Genomic DNA, 17659 nt, shown 5'->3' with positions numbered 1-17659 from the left:
ATGCCTCCAACTTTGCTTTTCTTTTTCAAGGTTGCTTTGGCTAAATTCGGGGTCTTTTGTGCTTCCATGTACACATTTTAGGATTGTTTGTTCCAGCTCTGTGAAAAATGCTGTTGGTATTTTGATAGGGATTGCATTAAATGTATAGATTGCTTTAGGTAGTATAGACATTTTAACAATATTTGTCCCTCCAATCCAGGAGCATGGAATGTCTTTCACTGACCACCAGGGAAATACAAATCAAAACTATGATATCACCTCACACCTGTCAGGATGGCTAAAATCAAAAACACAAGAAATAACAGGTGGTGGTGAGGATGTGGAGAAAGGGGAACCCTCTTGCACTTTTGTTGGGAAATGGGAATGCAAACTGGTACAGCCACTGTGGAAAACCGTACAGAGGTTCCTCAAACAGTTAAAAATAGAACTACCTTATGACCCAGCAATTGCACTGTTAGGTGTTTACCCAAAGAATACAAAAATACTAAATCAGAGCAATACATGCACCCCAATGTTTATAGCATCATTATCTACAATAGCCAAATTATGGCATCAGCCCAAGTGTCCACTGATTGATGAATGGCTAAAGAAGATGTGATACACACACACTATGGACTATTAACCATAAAAAGTAATGAAATCTTGCCATTTGCAATGACATGGATAAAGCTAGAGTATTATGCTAAGCAAAGTAAGTCAGAGAAAGACAAACACATGATTTCATTCATGTGGAATTTAAGAAACAAAAGAAACAAGCAAAGGGATAAAAAGAGAGCCAAACCAAGAAACAGACTCTTAACTATAGAGAACAAATGGGTGGGTTACTAGGGGGGAGGTGGGCAGGAGGATGAGTTAAATAGGTGATGGGGATTAAGGAAGACACCCTTGTGATGAGCACCGAGTGTTGTATGGAAGAGCTGAATCACTATACTGTACACCTGAAACTAATACTACACTATATGTTAACTGAAATTTAAATTAAATTTTTAAAAAAAGGAGCACCTGGGTGGCTCAGTTGTTAAGCATCTGCCTTCGGCTCAGGTCATGATCCCAAGGTCCTGGGATCAGGCCCTGCATCAGGCTCCCTGCTCAGCGGGAAGCCTGCTTCTCCCTCTCCCACTCCCCCTGCTGTGTTCCCTCTATGCTGTCTCTGTCAAATAAAAATACAAATCTTAAAAAAACTTTAAAAAAAGTAAAAATAAAATAATGCCCCCTCCCTCCCAAACCTATTTTCCTTCTCTGCTTTTTTTCCCTATCATTTATAACCATCACTATGTATTTTACTTATAAATTTGTGGGGGGTTTTGTTTTTTTGTTTTTTTAAGAGGCATGTTATGACTTTTTTTTTTTTAAGATTTTGAGAGATTGAGAGAGAGAGAGTGTGTGTATACAAGCAGGGGAAGCGGGAGAAGCAGGCTCCCCGCTGAGCAGGGAGTCCCACATGGGGCTTGATCCCAGGACCCTGGGATCATGACCGGAGCCAAAGGCAGCCGCTTAACCAACTGAGCCCCCCAGGCACCCCTAAATAGCATGTTACGATTTTTTTAAAAGATTTTATTTGAGAGAGTGAGCAGGGAGCCTGATTCAGGGCTCAATCCCAGGACCTGAGATCATGACCTGAGCCAAAGTCAGACACTTAACCAACTGAGCCACCCTGGTACCCCATAAATTTGTTTATTCTCTACTTTCTCCCCTCCCTTAAAACATTCCATGAATTTATCAAGTTTTGCTGTTCTGTTCACTGTTATACCTAGAACAGTGCCTGACCATCAAATATTTGTTGAAAAACATGAATTAATACATGAACAAAAACATTTATGGGGGGCACCTGGGTGGTTCAGTTGGTTAAGCAACTGCCCTTGGCTCAGGTCATGATCCCGGGGTCCTGGGATCGAGTCCCACATTGGGCTCACCCTGCTCTGCGGGGAGTCTGCTTCTCCCTCTGCCTGCCACTCCCCCTGCTTGTGCGCACACACTCTGTGTCAAATGAATAAAATCTTTAAAAAAAAAAAAAAAATTTATGGGTGCTTAATATGTTACAGGCACCACGTTAAGTGCTTTACAGTTATGAATTTACTAAATCCTCACAACAATCCCATTGAAGTAGGGACCGTTATCAGCCCTAATTTGGGGGTGAAGAAACCAAAACACAGAAAATATAAGTTGCCCAACGACACATACTAGAAAGTGGCAGAGACACAATCTAAACTCAGGCAGTCTGATTCCAGAGACAGCGCTCTTAACCACCCCACTATACAATTTATACTGAAAACTCAATACTTAGCTACAGTACATTTTAATTGAAAGACATGATCTATAGGTTAAAGTAGTGTCCTAATTTTTTTTTTTAAGATTTTATTTATTTGACAGAGAGAGCGGGAACACAAGCAGGGGGAGTGGGAGAGGGAGAAGCAGGCTTCCTGCGGAGCAGGGAGCCCGAGGCAGGGCTTGATCCCAGGACCCTGGGATCGTGACCTGAGCTGAAGGCAGATGCTTAATGACTGAGCCACCCAGGCGCCCCAGTAGTGTCCTAATTTTTAAGGCTAGTCATTCAAATCATAAATCATGCCACAGGTCAAGCTTATTACTTAACTTACTAAACTTTGGAATGTGGACTTTATGGTTTGGCAAAATGTTCTCTCATACTCATTAACTGACACACTAATATACTCTATTCCCAATACCTACATGCTTCAAATAAGGAAATGGTCAACCAGAGAAGTTAGCTTCCTCATCTTCTAGTAAGCAACTGACAAAAAGACCTGTCTTTTTAAAAATATATATTATTTATTTTGGAGAGAGAGAAAACGTGAGCAGGTGGAGGAGGAGAGGAAGGGAGAGAATCCTCAAGCAGACACTCCCCCTGCCCCGCTGAGCATGGAGCCCAATGTGGGGCTCCATCCCAGGACCCTGAGATCATGACGCAAGCCGAAATCAAGCATGACTGCTTAACTTTATATTAACTCTCAGTACTATGTGACTCTGTGAATTCCAATTTAGAATAAGGAAACGTATTTCCCACAACTAGATTACAGTTTTGAAAAAGGAAAAAAAAATGCTAATTCTTTTTATTTACAAAGAACTCTGGAAGGAAGTATGGTTCTCCAAACTACTTTCCAAAATGGCCACTATTATCTACCTAGCTAGCATTCATCCCCTCCTTCCTTCCTAATAGAATCCCTCCCCAATACAAAACCTCAGGGGAAGTTATTACCACTCCCAAATTCAGGGGCATGGCCATGATTAGTTCAAGGGTAGTCACTACTGATTGAGTCAGGAATAAGCATAGGACTCAATTCTGGCCAAAAAGATGTGAAAGAAGTCTGCTAGAAGTTTTTAGAGAAAGTTTCTTCTCTCTGTAAAGAAGCATACAAGATACCTCTTTCTTCTTTTAGAAGTTCTTGGGTAGGTATATAGAATTGTTGAATCACTATATTGTACACCTGAAACCAATATGACATTATATGTTAACTATACTAGAATAATCTTAAAAATTTTTGGTCAATTGTATTTACAAAAAAAAAAGTTCTTCTGTATGGATATGACACCTGGAATCACTATACCATTTTGCTACTAGTCTGTGGATGAAGCCAATTCCAAGGAGAGCAGAATTGAACAGTGGAAAGAATATGAGATTTTACTGGCATTGTTGAACTGATATAATCAACCAACACCTGAAGCTGCTCATATGAGAAGATAGAATTTCTTATTTCTTAATCCATTTTGAATTAGATTCCTGCTGCTTGTAGCTGAAAATATACTATTTTTTTTATGAAAGATATCCCAGAACTAATCTCAAAAAAAGTTTGTGGTTGGGATGCCTGGCTGGCTCAGTTGTGGAGTGTGCAACTCTTGATATTGGGGTTGAGTTTGAGCCCCACACTGAGTGTAGAAATTACCTAAAGATAAAATCTTTAAAGTAAAAAAAAAAGGTTCGTGGTTAATTCCACAAATGCATATTAGAAATTCAATATGAATTATACTATACTAAGTGTTCTTGTGGAGTTAGAAAGTTAAAAAGAATAGTGCACATGAAAAAAAACTCCAAAGTGGTATTTTTCAAGCATAAACAATTCATTTCAATAAGGCATTCTCCAAAACAATTTATACACAAATTTTAAATTTTGATTTGTGATTGAATTTACTTTTTCTTAGGTTTAAAAACAAAAACTATAAAGTATTTAAGATGACACAGACACAAGCTCTTGATTTGTTGCCCTATACCCTTAGACAGAGGTAAACAATCTGGCCCACAAACAATCCAAGGCTGGATAATGGTAGATGGTATGACATCATGGTATTGACTTTAGCTTTGTGTTGCTTATATTCACAGGGCACAGGGCAGTTTTTATATTGACAAGACACATGCAAAATGGTAGGATGTGGCAGGCTGGACGTAGCCTACTGCCTCTTTTATATTAAAAAATAAGATAACCCTCTTACTTTATATGAATTTACAAATATTCACAAAGAACAACAAATAGATCATATATCGGCAAACAATTTGGAAACTAATCTTATGAGGCTACTTGGCTGACCTTACCTTGTTATCCCAAATCAAGTCCTACACATTCTAAATTTAACTGGTATAACACATTGGGTAATTTAAATCTACATTTGGCACAGTGCTGTGTACAACTAGCCTAACAAACTTTCAAAATTTACTACTCACTTCTAATTCTTCAAAATTTCAAAAATGACTAACTCAAAACCATAAAATTTTGCTAACATTAAGGATTGTACTTTTTCATTATTTCCCTTGTTAGAATAAATTATCTTGGAGCACGTGGGTGGCTCAGTTGGTTAAGCATCTGCCTTCGCCTCAGGTCATGATCCCAGGATCCTGGGATCCAGCCCCGCATCGGGCTCCCTGCTCAGTGGGAAGCCTACTTCTCCCCTCACCCTCTGATGATCCCCTTACTTGTTCGCTATTTGTCAGAAAGAGAGAGAGAGAGCTAGCACAAGGTGGGGAAGCAGCAGGCAGAGGGAGAAGCAGGCTCCCCACTGAGCAGGGAGCCCGATGTGGGGCTCGATCCCAGGACTCTGGGATCATGACCTGAGCTGAAGGCAGACACTTAACCAACTGAACCACCCAGGCATCCCAATAAATAAAATCTTAAAATAAATAAATAAATAATCTTTATAAGCTTAAAGGTCACATGTTGTTTAATAAATATTATCAACATTTTAAAACTTAAGTCACAAAATGAAGCTGGTTACATCCACAGGCCTACGACTTCAATAAAATATTTGAGAACAGGGTATTTGGAGGGGGGAAAAAAAAAAGAAAAAAGAAAGAAATATATAGTTTGACCTCAAGAAACTGATCTTGTTTTGGGGAGACAAATTATATTCACAAAATAACTAAATGTCTTTAACATAACATGATTTTGTATCAAAACAATAGACTGTAGTCCTAGATAATTATGGGACTCAGTGCTAGAAATTTTGGAGGAAGAAAAGAAAGGGGACCTGCAAAGGATCCAAATTTGAAGATGGGGGTGGGATGGACATAATCTAACATAAGCAGCAGCATAAGGAAAAGGCTGAAGATTGGAATAGGAAAGGGTATGCAGTGGATAGCAAGGAACTGGGCTAAAAGTAAAAATGAGAATGGGGCGGGGCGGGGGGGACAACCTGACTGTCTCAGTCAGTAGAGCAGGTGATTCTTGATCTCGGGGTCGTAAGTTTGAACCCTACGTTGACAGTAGTGTTTACTTTTAAAAAATGAGAATAGAGGATTAATAAGTTGGAAATGTAAATTGGTGCTAAAGATCATGTATGCCTAGTTTAAGAATATGGCCTCTGCTTAAAAGAAATGGATAGCTTCTGATTATTTCCTGTATTTAAAAATTATTTCAAAATAACATTTGAGTAGGATTAACCTGGCTGAAGAATTCTGGATACATTTATAGGGGAAGAGAAGAAGAAATTAGAAACAGAGCAACCAGTTAGGAGGTGCTTACTGGTTAAGAACCAGGGTGTTGGGGCGCCTGGGTGGCTCAGATGGTTGGACGTCTGCCTTCAGCTCAGGTCATGATTCCAGGGTCCTGGGATCGAGCCCCGCATCGGGCTTTCTGCTCAGCAGGGAGCCTGCTTCTCCCTCTCCCTCTGCCTCCCCTCTGCTCATGCTCTCTCTCTCTCCGTATCTCTGTGTCTCAAATGAATAAATAAAATCTTAAAAAAAAAAAAAGAACCAGGGTGTTAGCAAGACAGACCTGCTCTGCTACTTGCTAGCTGTGAGGCACTGAGTAAGTTATTAAACATATCTAAGTCTCAGTTTCCTGTCTGTAAAGTGAGGTAATAATAGTACCTATTTTATAAGGTTGTTGGTGTGGCAAACAGTAATAGTACATGTAAAAACATTTTAACATAATGCTTGGTCCATACATTCAACAAATGTTAGTAACTATTACCTTCATTATAAATCACTTCAAATATGTGGTGATGAGGAATTAGACCAGGGCAATAGAAACTAAAAAGAAAGGATGACTTGGAATGACATTTCCATAGACTCATGAGATGCTATAATATAAAAAGACCCTAGAGAACTCTTCCAAAAACAAAATTACTCCAGTTTAAATGTCAGGGATGAAGGGGAAAAAGATGGAGCAAGATAACTCAAAAGGTTCTGACTGCAAGAGTATTCAAAGAGGTAGACTTGGGATAATTACATGTTAACAACATGCTTTAAGATATAAGCTACAAAGGGGCACCTGGCTGGTTCATTCAGAGAAGCACGTGACTCTTGATCTTGGAAATGTGAGTTTGAGCCCCATGTTGGATATAGAGATTGCTAAAAAAAAAAATTAATAAACTAAAAAAAAAAGATATAAGCTACAATGAATCAGGTCTACACCATGTACCAAACACTGTGCTAGATATTGATATAGTATATCTAATCCCCAGAAAAACTCTGAAAGGTACAGTATTAAATCAATTTTACAAAAGAGCACTACCACCCTGCTTCTCAATGCAGAAAGAGGTTAAATACGAGCCATATAACCTTGGTAATGGTAAGAAGCAAAGCTAGGTTTGGAAGCCCTATCATGTTTCCAAAGCCTGTGTTCTTTCTACTTCACTCACACTGCATCCCCCTTTAATATCAATAAAATTATATCACATAAACATACTTGTAATTATTTTTCTACCTACTTTCTTAAATATGGTGACCATAAACATGTCCAATCTTTCCTATATTTTTTTTTTTTTTTAAAGATTTTTTATTTACTTATTTGACAGAGAGAGGCACAGTGAGAGAGGGAACACAAGCAGGGGGAGTGGGAGAGGGAGAAGCAGGCTTCCAGCCGAGCAGGGAGCCCGATGTGGGGCTCGATCCCAGGACCCTAAGATCATTTCCTGAGCCGAAGGCAGACGCTTAACGACTGAGCCACCCAGGCGCCCCTCTTTCCTATATTCTAAGAAAAATATAAAGGTATTCAGCATGAAACAATGATGAGAATGAATTTTAAAAGCATTATCAAATGGAGAATTATCATACTTCTAATGAAATATAGCTGAGTATACTATAAACTATAATATGTTAAATGAAAGCAATGACTAATCTTTTTCAATAAGAAGATGCAAACAAATTTGGCATGGCTTTCCCATCATTTGATTATATTAACATTTGTCCCACACTACAATATCATTTTAAAAATGACACTAAGCTCATAAAATATCTTACCACACACAGGAGAAGCATTTATATAATAACCCATCAAATGTTCAGTTACAAAAATTCAACCACAGTAGAATGCCCAACCTGCTAACAGTAAGGACCACATGGTGGCAGGTGACCTATTTCTTCAGTGTGTTTCTCAGCAAATATTTTCCCCAACCACAGGGCCAGTGTGCTAGTTCTCCACCAGAATGTCAATCTAAATTTCACTAGGATGAAAATACCAAGTATGCCAGAGTAAGCAAGTAAGTTTCCTGAAACAACCTTTTCATCTGTATTCAAAAAAAGTCAGAAAATACTTTCCTAGATTGACCATCAAACTATATAGTCACAAACCATGTAACTTCTAGACTAGTTCTTAAAGTGTAGTCCATAGACCCCCTGCATGTCTCCAAGACCCTTTCAGAGGATCCAAGGGGCCAAAAATATTTTCATAGTATTACTAAGACATTATTTGCCTTTTGCACTCATTCTCTCACATCTGTACAGTGGAGCTTTCCAGAGGCTAAAACCTGTGGTATCTCAACAGATTGAATACAGGAGCAGACATGGGAATTTTTTTTTTTTAAGATTTTATTTGAGAGCAAGCGCACACACAGGGTGAAGGGCAGGGGGAGAAGTGGACTCCCTGCTGAGCAGGGAGCCAGACGTGGGACTTGGTCCCAGGACTCCGGGATCATGACCTGAGCCAAAGGCAGACGCTTAACCAACTGAGCCACCAAGGCACCCAAGACACGGGAATTTAGAGGTTTTCCATTAAGCCAGACATTAAAGATTAAAATGCCAGACATTAAAATTATTTGCAAAATATAAAACAATGGCCACTCTCTTCACTTGTTTCTTTTTAATATAGTTATTTTCTCATTAAAATAAATTACGTTAGGGGAGCCTGGATGGCTCAGTTGGTTGAGCAGCCAACTCTTGACTATGGCTCAGGTCATGATCTCAGGGTCCTGGGATCAAGCCTCTTGTCAGGCTACACGCTCAGTGGGCAGTGTGCTTGAGGATTCTCTCTCTCCCTCTGCCCTTCCCTACTGGTGCTCTATCTCTCTCGAATAAATAAATAAATCTTTAAAAAAAAAAGATGTTAACGTGTAATATTTTATTATTTTTAAATGAATCAAATTTTTAAATTTCTTAATTTTATTCTAATAGAGTAAATATTAGTAAATAGCTCTTTGAGATCCTCAATAATTTTTAAGATTATAAAAGGGGTACTCAGACCAAAAAAAAACCGAGAACCACTTTTCTAGACCTTCCTATATTTTGCCAACAAAAACTTCTAATTTTCTAATTATACTGAAGAGATGTTGCTGCCCTACAGATAATTTCAGAAATTTGTTTTGATAAGAAAAATGTCTATAGACAATCTTTAAAAGAATGTATCCATTAATTATAAAAAGAAATCACCTGTTATATCTTCCCAAAATAAAAACAACAACAATGTCAAAACTAAAGTGCTAGCCTACAGACCACTGTCTATAGCTTTGGGAATGAGTTTATCATCAGCTGTATATCTGTAATCCTCCAATAGCTCCCATACAAGAGACAGGGCTCTTTCAGAGGCCTATCCAGCAACTGTTCTATTACGGAATAATCCTGATTCCCAAATCACAACAGGACTAACCAAGATACTCAAAAGCAATTCTTTGTACCACACTCTTAACATTTCCAAAATAAAAAGTTTTGTTTCATCTAAAAAGTTCACTATTTCTACTGCTTCTGGGAAATAAAGATTAAGATATCGAGCATTTGGATCCAATCCTTACATTGTCAGTGAATTACAGTAGATGTAGCAATCCATGCAGTTATTAGAAACCTTTAGGATGCATGGTAATGGTGGTTTTTTAAAAAATAGGCTGGAGGGAAACACCTTTGGAAAACAGTTTTTGAGGCCACTGGAAGCAATAATGGATAACAATTTTGCATTTATGGTTCAGTCTTAAATGAAGATGAAAATCATTTTTAAAACTGTAATATTAACATTACAGTTAAGGGCCCTAAGTCAACAACTGTCTAAATCAAGTTATTTAACTCTAGGCTATTGCAATAGGCAAGGAATGAGGTGACCAAGGACCATAAGTAGAAAAGCACTTAGAGGCTAGAAAGAAATGGTGCTCCTTAGATATTTATTAATTCAACACATATTTATTAAATTGTCTACTGCTTGCAAGAATTGAGCAAGCTAAGAAGCTCATAACTTGATGGGAAGACAATTCCATGGGGGTAGGGGGGAGGGAGTATACATAAACACAGAAGCTACTCCATAGACAGAATGAAAAGAAGTTCTGAGAAGTGCTAGAAGAGAAAAGGAAAGGAAAGGAAGGATGTCTTCTAACAGGAGGGATCGGGAAACATACATCCTTGCAAAGAAGGCATCTAAGGGTAGACCTTAAACATATGTAAGATTACAGCAAGTAACCAATGGTAGTGAAAAGCATCCTAGGAAGAGGAAAAAGCATACATTCAAGAAACAGCAACCATAAAATAGCTTTCCACAGTACCTGTGATGGACTCTAGGAAGAGACCAGACTGGAAAATTAGGTTGCAAGCAAAAAAAAAGCGGGGGGGGGGGGGGGGGACGGGACTTATATGACAAGGTAAGCAATCTGGGACTCTTTAATAAGCAAAGGAAAGCCACCGGAAGGTTTTCAGAGTCATTTGAAGATTTACCACTGGAAGGCAAATCTTCAGACGGTGCTTTAATAATACTGTGGATTGAACAAAGTAGAAACAGGGAGAACAGTAAGAATAGTTAGAACACTATCAAAACAGTCCAGTCAGGAAATAAGAGGTTTGAGCTGGGATAGGAGGTAGGAAGACAGACACAAGACATGCTGCAACCTCTTCACTAATAATTTACTTAGTTTTAAATGTTTCAAAACCTTAATTTATCACACAAAACAAGACTGGCATTCATATTATTTCCATTAAAAACCATTCGCATCACAGGCAATATTCCAGCATATTCAAGTGTGCTTCCAAAAAGCTGTTAGGCATAACTAGCCATAATCTACATTAAAGCTACAAAATGGGTAATAAAGAACAGCATATGCATATTTCCAATATTCTGAATAGAATCTCAGTATGCAAAACTTCATCCAAGAATGAACATTTTAAACTCAAAAGTTTATTTCTCTGTAAATGCACAAAGTTTGGATCAGAATTTTCTATACAACCTTATAAGACCCACATCGCTACATAATTATAATAGTCAACTTTTTTTTTTTTTTAATTCACTTATGGACAACTCAACTTGGCCAATATGGGCCTCATAGAAAAATATTTTTCAAACATTAGTGCCTGCTTCATTTTCTCCCCTCCTCCCTACTCACCTCTCCACCCAACAAATTCCCTTTGTATGTCTGCAAAGCAAGATACTATGATACAGTGATTCTGAGGCAGTTTGAATATATAATTCTTATAATAGAAATCTAGAATTATTAACTTTACTTTTTGCAGGAGGAACCAATGATGTACTAAATTTCCATTTACATGAATGACAAATGCATCTAATAGAAATGATGCTTTACCGTTAGGGGGAAACAAAGGGGGAAATACACACAATAGATGGGTGGCAAATCTTACAAACTTTGCAAAACACTGAAAAGCTGCATCTGGATTGCAGTCACAATTACAAAAGCAAATAAAGAAGGCTCCAAAATGAAGGGAAAAGAGAAAAATGTTAAGTGATCATTAAGAGTAAAAAAGGTTGGTTTAATAGGAGTTTTTGATATAGCATTATTTAACACTCTAATTGGAAAAAAAAACAAAGGATGATTTACAGCTCACAAGGACACAATAATTTCTATATACATTCTACAAGACAGTTATACTTCATTACACTTGCATGGGCTCCAATCCTTTCAAAGGTTTCCAAAAATAGTCTTATAATAATTGAGGTTCCCCAATGACACACAATTTATTCTGTAAGCTTAACATATTTACACATTTTTAAAAGACATAATCAATTCAACCTCAACAAAAATAAGGAGTCACAAAGGCCCTCTACTTATTCAAAATCATTACGTAAAGCATCTATAGCTACAAAAAAGGGTTTGAAAATCTGACAGCTAAAAATCATAAAATGGGGTTAGAATTTAAAGAAAAACAATCACCCAACTTTTCCATTTTCCCTTCCTTTTCCTTTCCTACCAGATACACAAAATGTCTGTAAGGGTCTCAGACAAAGCTCTGAAGTAAAAATACTGTATATGTATACTTTACATTATATGCATTCAAACCTATCACATATATGTACACATCACATATATTCACACAAAAAAGGAAGGTTCCTTTTTTTTTTGCTCTAAGAATTGAAGTTACATTAAACCCTATCCCATAAATTAAATCACCATAAATTAAAGAGTAATAAAATACTGCACGTAGATCTCTCTGCTAGAGTATATCCTGAGAAGAAAAACCTGACTAAGACCATGACTGAATAAAAACGCCCAATCCCTGAAAATCACTAATCGGCATTTGGTTTCTGTAAGAGAAAAAGGGGGTCTTAAAAGGAATAATCACATAAGCAACCCAGTTTCAGAAGTTAACGAAGGTAAAACACAAGGAACCAAATAAGACAAACGTATGAAATGCCAAGCATTAAAGAATTCCCTCAAAGGGAAAGACTGACTTCAAGGCTCGGATATAAAGCATCCTTTGCAGGTAGAAGAATCTTTAATTGGAAAAAAAAGGCGGGGGGAGGGGGCACAACAAAAACCTGAACGACACGCAAAGGCAAAGAAGTAAAAGAAATGGGTCTTTCCTCCCACCCCCACTCCAGCCCCCACCCCCACCCTCGCAGGACAATAGGATCAGGGTCCTAACTGCAAACTTTAAACGGATAAACCAGAAGCAGTTTCACTGCAGCTCTAACTGCAAATCTGCCCCTCATCCCAGACCTAGCGCTCCCAGGAACACTTATGCCCTGAAAACACCACCAAGGTCTCGTTATATACAAATCAGACCCATCACAAGATTCTTTTTCTCTCCCAAGTACCTGGAGGATCCATTTCAATATAAAATATCAGTTCTGTCGAATAGGGCATCATCACCTCCCTCCAGTCTGCGTCATCGCGGTCCATACTCCACACCGTATTGTACATCGCGCAGTCAGGGGCAGGTCGTCAGGAAATATATAGAAAGCATATATTTTTTTATCTGATATTTAAAAATCTAAAAATATAGATCTGTAAAGTCCCACACGGATATGTACTTCGGGGTTTCCAACGGCCGGTACAAGTCCAGCCAACTACCAGAACGAGGATGGGGTCCTCCCCCCTCTCCTCTTACAGCACCCAGCAAAATGCCCCCCGAACTTTCAGTCTACGGGCTTTTTCTCCTCAGAGAGGTACAGGGAGGCTTGGGGGGGCAGAGGGCTGAGGTGTTAAAAAGCAGCTTCCCAAAAATCCCTTCCACACAGTCGCTCTCCAAAGAGAAAAGCTCCCACTGCCTCCAAATCTTTCCTCGGCAGCCACTTTTGTGTCCTTCGAGGGAGGGAGAATGAAGAGCGGGGAGAAAAAGAACGCGCTGGGAGAAAGGTGAGGAAGTGACAAAGGAAGGCATAAAAAGGGGGGTGGGTATTGCGTTCAAGTTTCGGGGTCCCACTGGTCTGCAGAGAGCGATCCCCTCAGGGGCCGGGACTCGGGCTCCGTTTCAGTCAAGCTCGGAACCGAAGCTGCTGCAGCCTCGGGATGAGGGCCCGTCGGAAAGTCCAGTTAGCGCTACCCGACTGGGCGCTCCCGCCGGGCGGTAAGTAAGCCCGCCAGTGCCGGCTCCCCTCACGCTCTGCCCTGACTCCAACCACTAGAGTTTCATTTTAACGGCGCGGAGGGGGACACCCTCCCCCGCCTCACGCTCCCCCGCTGAGGCGCCACCCAACCACACCGGGCAGGGGGGACAAGCGACATCACTATTGCTCCTTCCCCTCTATTCCGACTCGATGTACTAGGGATTCTATCAGGTGCCTGTGAAAGTGTTCAGAAAACTGTCCTCCACTTCGGCTTTCAATTCTCTCCAACACTCTCTGGGTTTCGACTTCTTAATCATTCATCCTCTCTCCCCCCAGCCTCAATCAGAATGGTACGGTCCGGGCGCTGGCCGCACGCCAGGAGTCAGAGCCGGGAGCACGCGAGCCCGGCCGGGAGGGAGAGGAGAGAGGGAAGGAGGGGGTAGAAAGAGAGGATAAGGTGAGTGGTGATTGGCTGATCCGGGTTGCCGGAGCCCGGAGCCTGCGTCTTTTGTCTGCCTTCCTCCAGCAAAGGAGCGGGAGACGGCTGCGCGCCCCAAGCGGGCCAATCAGGAGCCAGCCGGCGCTGGCCGGCCAGCCGGCGATTGGTCAGAGCCCAGTTACTAAGCGGGACAAAGGCAGAGGGGGAAAGAAAAGAAGAGGAGAAAAAAAAAAAGAAAGAAAGAAAGAAAGCGCAAACGGCGGTTACTGACAGGCTGGGCGAGCGCTCAGGGGCTCAGGCTGCCCGGAGACAGGCGGGGCTCCCGCTGAGGCTCGGTCGGGCCGGACGGGGGGGGGAGGGGTTGGGAGGGAGGACGAGCTGGCGCGAGACACCTCTGCCCGGAGACTGGCCGCGGGGGAGGGGAGCGAACTAAGAGGGGCGCGTGCTGTCACTTGGCGGGACGTGCGCTCCTCTGGTCGTTAGGAAGTCCCCAGGCAGAGTCCCTCCCCACAGACCTCTTCACTGGGCTGGGACAGCGCCCCAGCCCGCGCGATAAGTTGTCAAATAAAGGAAAGGTCCCTAAGCCCACTGGTAGGACCGTTACTACTCGGTGAGAGGAGATGCCCATGGCCCCCTGTAGCCTTCCCAGGCCGCTACCAGAACCCAGTCCTGGCTTCTTCCTCTGAGCAGCTCGGCTTTTCTTAAGGAGGCATTTCGCAGTTCCTCTGCGCGTCCCACCCGAGGACTTTTGAACCCAGAGGTAACTCCCCACACCTGAAATAAATAGGGAGCCACAGCAGGCCCCTCAGCTCGGGTGCTCACGCCAGAAAACATGCCTTGAAATTACCGTGCGTGTGTGATTGGAGATAAATCACAGGTGTTCGAATCCCCAGCCAAAAGGGCTCTATTCTGTTTGCCCGACAGACCCCCTTCCGCATACACCCAGTCCCTCCCCCAAGCTTAAAATTATGATAGGCTTCACTATGAAAATGCTGAATATTACCATGCATTTCAGAAACAGCTAATTAACTTGCTGGGGAACACTGAATAGCCAAAAGCAGATTTGTGTCTCCCGAAGGTTATGCCTGGAATTGCCATCCTGCATACTCTACAATATAATCTGGGGAGGCCAAAAACTGCTCCATTTCCTCTTTACACAGGAGTAACAAAGCCCATTGTGTTTGGGTTGACAACCTGATTTAAGCCCTAGTGAAACCTCCTACCCTGAGTGGATCTGCTATATTGATTCCTTCCTGTGGAAGAGTTGCCACGTTTCACCCTCTACCTTCTAAAGTTATTCTGCCTTCCTTAAAGGTGCTCTAAGTTGAGACAGTTCCTGGGAGCCAACAGTCGAAATGTGTATGGGCTCTGTGTAGAGTCTTGAATTAAAAAGAGCCAGTAAGAATAAATGGACAGGGTGGAACTGAGGAAACACATCAGGATTCTTACATGCTTTCTTTTTTTACGTTTCTGAAATCCAAACCTGATTCAGAAGCCAGATCAACTTTGGGACAGGGCATGTTAATTTGAATGTCCTGAGCCATTTCTCCAGGTAGAAGATGCTGGAAAATCAACTCTAATTTGTGACTGGCTTTTTACTTCACCATATCTGGGAGCCAGAAGTACTCACATGTGATAACTCGAAAGGCAGAACAATCAGTCAAGGGCAAGTTGGTTTATTTTTGTTCACGGGTATCCCTGTGCATTCCCAAACAAAATGAAGGTGAAGAGAGGAAGTGTGGAAAAGATAATGGCTTTCAGATTTCCACAGCAGCTTTTGCCTGGACCACTTTTCATCATTTAGTGGTGGGGTTTCAATTTCCAATATGCAGAGCAATCACCCAGCCTTTTCCACACCTAAGACCTGGAGAGATGTAGTAAAGCAGCAGCACAGTATATAATCTGTTCCTCAACACTGGCACATGGAGTAAAGCTTGAGTCAACCTTGCCACCTAAAATTATATGACCCAACTATCCAACAAATAAAGCTTTGAATAGGAGATCTCCAAAAAAATAACAGTGATGCAAGAGGCAATGATGAATCAAAGGGAAGTACATTTCCTTTGGATGGGCTTGAACCACTGCCCTGTTATGGTGGGAAACGCCTGTCATATGATGCTGGCCTTACTTTCCTTCAGTTGAGAAATAAAAGTGAGGTTGTGACTGCATGTCATCATACCACCTCAGGCTCTTTGGCAAGGGCAGAGAATGTTAGCTCTGGTGTCCTGGACCATTTCCATCCTGGAGAATTATATTTGGCCTGGGTGTGGATTAAATTCAGCCCTAAGAGCTCTAACTCCTGGGTCACAACCTGCTACTTTGGGATTTTTTTTTCCCCTTTGCCTCCCTTTCTTTTTTTAATTTTTAAAAAAATATTTATTTAGGGGCGCCTGGGTAGCTCAGTTGGTTAAGCGTCTGCCTTCGGCTCAGGTCATGATCCTGGGGTCCTGGGATTGAGCCCCGCATTGGGCTCCCTGCTCAGCAAAGAGCCTGCTTCTCTCTCTCCCTCTGCTGCTCCCCCTGCTTGTGCTCTGTCAAATAAATAATAAACAAAATTTTTTAATCAAGTTGGTTTTTTTTTAAGATTTTAGTTATTTATTTGTCAGATAGACAGAGAGAGAGAGAGAGAGCACAAGCAGGGGGAGCGGCAGGCAGAGGGAGAAGCAGGCTCCTGCTGAGCAGGAAGCCTGATGCGGGACTCAATCCCAGGACCCCGGGATCATGACCTGAGCCAAAGGCAGCCACTTAGCCGACTGAGCTACCCAGGCGTCCCATAAATAAAATCTTTTTAAAAATATTTATTTATTTATTCATTTATTTGAGGTGGGGCTGCAGGCAGAGGGAGAGAGAGAATCCCAAGCAGACTCCCCACTAAGTGCAGAGCCCAACGCAGTGCTGGATCCCACAACCGTGAGATCATGATCTGAGTGGAAATCAAGAGTCAGACGCACCTAACCCAACTAAGCCACGCAGGTGCCCCTCTTTTTTTAATTTAAAGTAGTTTTAGGTAAATCAAAAAATCTGTCTGCCTTCATTTATGTATCTGTGAAATGAGATTGCATTCAGATTTATGCAAGCTTCTTAGCTTATTGTGAAACACTGAGAATTAAAAAAATGCCACTTATGTACTTAGAATTAATAGTACCTTTCTGTAACTCCAAATGAATAGGGTGTCCTTCACTTTTCACCCTGGTATGGTCTTGCTATCAAACTGTTCAAATATGCTCCATTTCCCCCTCTTTATTTCAGAGATGGATGAAATATTTCTCCTGTGCACTGAATATAGGGTATGACCTCAGAGCTCTCCGTGCCAGCAGAATCAGCCTGGAACTCAGCCAAAAGTTCTTCGTGATTAAAGGTGCCATCTGAGCACACAATATTTTTTAAAAGTCTTGCAAAATGGAAACACACTTTTATTATTTTTTTAAGGTCACTAGCTTTAATGCCAGGACTGACTTTAGCCTTTGGGGAAGGATCACTGGCCTCAATCCCCCTATTTTTTTTCCCCTCTCTCATCATCTTTCTTGACCAAATGTCTTATGATAAGGCCAAGTCCAGCAGCTAAATAAACTCAGTAAATGGTATCCCAAGAAAACTCTACAAATCATCAGTTGCAGATTTGAAGACCTCCTCAGCCATATGCCTTTGTAAGTTGGGCATATATCAAGTTTTGATGGAAAAGTTTGCCTTTACTTTTGTAAAAAGTAAAAAGACCAATGTAAAAAGACCAATGTTAGTGGATCTTCTAGAAAGACCTCTCACCTGGGAATTAAGTCATCTCTTCAGATAGTAGTGTCTAAAATCA

The 17659-nt window shown here is 41.1% G+C and overlaps 1 protein-coding gene across 1 annotated transcript in view; it reads right to left on the bottom strand.

The window, feature by feature from the left end:
• LOC116648117 (phosphatidylinositol 3-kinase regulatory subunit gamma) overlaps positions 1–13489 on the bottom strand; it is a 126440-nt gene extending 112951 nt beyond the window's left edge. Inside the window, exon 1 of the mRNA XM_032429947.1 lies at positions 12684–13489. Within this exon, the coding sequence (XP_032285838.1) occupies positions 12684–12789 (106 nt within the window). The 5' untranslated portion in view covers positions 12790–13489. The remainder of the gene's footprint in view (positions 1–12683) is intronic.
• Between the last annotated feature and the right edge of the window lie 4170 nt (positions 13490–17659).

This window comes from Phoca vitulina, unplaced genomic scaffold (assembly GCF_004348235.1).
Source record: "Phoca vitulina isolate PV1807 unplaced genomic scaffold, GSC_HSeal_1.0 scaffold2, whole genome shotgun sequence".
Classification (NCBI taxonomy): Eukaryota; Metazoa; Chordata; class Mammalia; order Carnivora; family Phocidae; genus Phoca; species Phoca vitulina.
This window is presented reverse-complemented; position numbering and strand designations above follow the sequence as displayed.